At 45.8% G+C, this 2951-nt stretch overlaps 1 protein-coding gene across 1 annotated transcript; it reads right to left on the reverse strand.

The window, feature by feature from the left end:
- LOC104715197 lies at positions 873-2075 on the reverse strand. Its single transcript, XM_010432629.1, has 2 exons — positions 1820-2075; positions 873-1750 (listed from the first exon to the last, which is right to left on the reverse strand). Exons 1-2 carry the CDS (start codon positions 2073-2075, stop codon positions 873-875), a joined length of 1134 nt encoding a protein of 377 aa, XP_010430931.1.

The raw sequence follows: 2951 nt of genomic DNA on the forward strand, positions 1-2951 counted from the left end.
GTCAAGGAAACAGTAGTAGGGGTGGTTAGCGAGACGTTCTAGCATCTGGTCAATGAAAGGCAGGGGGAAATGATCCTTTCTTAAGGCTGTGTTAAGCTTCCTATAGTCAATGCACATCCGATGACCTGTTATCGTCCTTGTGGGAATTAGCTCGTCTTTTTCGTTTTTGACAACTGTGATTCCCCCTTTCTTCGGAACGTAGTGCACCGGGGACACCCAAGTGCTATCAAAAATGGGTTAGATAACTCCAACATCGAGCAACTTCAGAATTTCCTTTTTCACCACCTCTTTCAGGTTAGGGTTTAGACGACGCTGAGGTTCTACACTAGAATACGATTCATCTTCCAGGTTTATCCGGTGGGTGCAGAGATCAGGGGATATACCCTTGATGTCATCTAGAGTGTAGCCTATTGCTCTTCTATAGTTTCTCGATCGAGTGCAAAGCAATTTCAACTCTTTTTCAAGCAAGCTAGAATTTACTATAACTGGATAAGTTGAATTAGGTCCCAAGAAAGTGTACCTTAGCCCGGATGGAAGTGGTTTGAGTTCAACTTTAGGAGCCTTTGACCCGGACCAATCATCAGTGGTTTGAAGTTGTGGCTCAAGGTTGTGCTCGATCACCTTACTCGATGAGGTGATCGTGTTAGTAATCGAGTTAGTAGTCAGGTGGGCTGGTGTTGAGCAACTGCACGACATGACGTAGGATGTTACTACTAACTTATCCAAGCTTCGGTTGTCGAGCATCATCCCTTCTCCCTCAGCTTCCCTCATGTCTTCACTTAGCTCCGGTTCAATGACTTCTTGATAAGTATCAAGCAGCTCCTTGTAGAGCTCCGTTTCTTGATGTACGAATCCCTCCTTACTATCGTTTTTCAGCTCTGTTTGTAGGCCATCCCCGATTGCAATCTCCTCAAATGCCTACAGAAGGTTTGCCCTACTATTGTGGGTTTTTTCATAGTTTCTCGAATGTCAAACTGCATAGTGAGGTCTTCTCCGAGCTTCAGATCGATCTTCCAGTTCCTCACATCTATCATTGCCCCCGCGATGGCTAAAAATGGTCGTCCTAAGATGAGCGGATCCCTTGGCTCCACATCCATTTCCAAAACTACAAAGTCGGTTGGTACGTCTACTGACCCTACCTTGACACGCAAGTCTTCCAACACTCCGCTTGGCAACCTTGTAGTTCGATCTGCTAGGACCAGTTGGATGTTGGTTGGCTTGAATTTCTCGAATCCAAGACGTTTGGCTACAGTTAAAGGCATTAGGCTGACTGATGCCCCCAAATCGCAAAGACATCTTCCGAACGTCAAGGGTCCAATTGAGCAAGGTAAAGTAAACGACCCCGGATCGCTCAATTTCTTAGGTGCAGCCGTCCTCTGGATTATGGCACTGCACTCATGATTGAGTATGACCATCCCTTGCACTTGTTTGATCAGGGTGAAAGCGTCCATTAGAGGCATCATTGCATCCTTCAAGAATTTCTGGTAAGGAGGTATCAGGGTGAAAGCGTCCATTAGAGGCATGTAAAGTTCGAGTTCTTGCATCTGTTTCTCGAATAATACCTTGTACTTCTCAAGAAGTTCCTTGCGAAATCGTCTAGGGAATGGTAAAGGTGGCTTGTAAGGTGGAGGGATGAATCTTCTTTCCTTCTGTTTCTCTCCTCCTAGTTTGTCTGCAGGAGGTGGAGTGCCCGAAGTGTCAACCCGATCATCTATCCGAGTGTTGTGGTCGGGTGCTGGGTCGGATTGCTCTGGAGAATGATTTGTTGGTTAAGCAGGAGTGGGCGGTTCACGGAGATCCTCCCCATCTAAATCATTACTGTCCTCAGTAATGTTCGGCGGTGCCGTCCGAGGTGGTAATTGTCGTCCACTCCGTAGTGCTATCGCGTGTGCAGACTCCTTAGGACTTTTGGAGGTTGAAGCCGAGTTATCTGTAAGCACCTGAATTCGTGATCCTAAGGCATCAAACTTGTTATGTAGTTGCTCGAAATTGGCTGAAAAACGGCAGGCGAGTTCATAGAATCTTGTATTAATGTGTATGGTGTCAGTCTTCTGTGTTGATATGACTGTGTGCATCAATGATAGCAAATCCAGCGGTGAGGAACTAGATGGAGGTATGTGGCTGTATATCTGATTATTGGAGATGTAGGTGTTGGGCCTTGTTATGTCACAACTTGGATTATAAATGTAGTGTGCATTTTCGAGATGAATAGTCTCCCCATCTTGTCGTAAAAGCTGCTCTTACTCTGATAATGCGTGAACATGCTGCTGCTGGCTGAGTAGTTTATCGAGCTTGTCATTGAGGGATTTCATGCCCCTCTTGTACTTGGCATCTTCCTCTCTAGTAGATCACACTGTGCGATCATACTCCTCATTGTAATGCCCGTCAGATTGAGCCAAGTTCTCCACTAGGTCCAAACCTTCATCAACATCCTTGTTGAGGAAGTTACCATTGCTTGCCGTGTCCAGCAACATCCGTATCTTGGGGACCACTCCTGTGTAAAGTGTGCTCAGCAATGAAGCGTTGCTAAAACCATGGTGAGGACATTTGGTAGTGTATCCCTTGAAACGTTTCCAAGCTTCACTGAACGTCTCATTGTTCTTCTGAACAAAGCTGGAAATATCATTTTGCAGCCTTCCGGTTCTAGAGTTGGAGAAGAATTTGGCTAGAAATGCCTTCTTGCACACTTCCCAAGTGGTGATGGACTCCTTGGGGAGTGATTTCTCCTAGATGTGCGCTTTGTCTCCCACAGACAATGGAAAAAGCCGGAGTTTGAATCCATCCTCACTAACTCCATTTATCTTGGTGAGGCTACAGAGCCTATCAAATTCATCCAGATGATCCAATGGGTCCTCCATTGGCAATCCATGAAACTTGTTGCTCTGTATCATCTGGATGAGACTACTCTTGATCTCAAAATTGTTGTTCTGCACAGCAGGTGGCACAATGTC

The sequence above is a fragment of the Camelina sativa genome, chromosome 9 (assembly GCF_000633955.1).
Source record: "Camelina sativa cultivar DH55 chromosome 9, Cs, whole genome shotgun sequence".
Classification (NCBI taxonomy): Eukaryota; Viridiplantae; Streptophyta; class Magnoliopsida; order Brassicales; family Brassicaceae; genus Camelina; species Camelina sativa.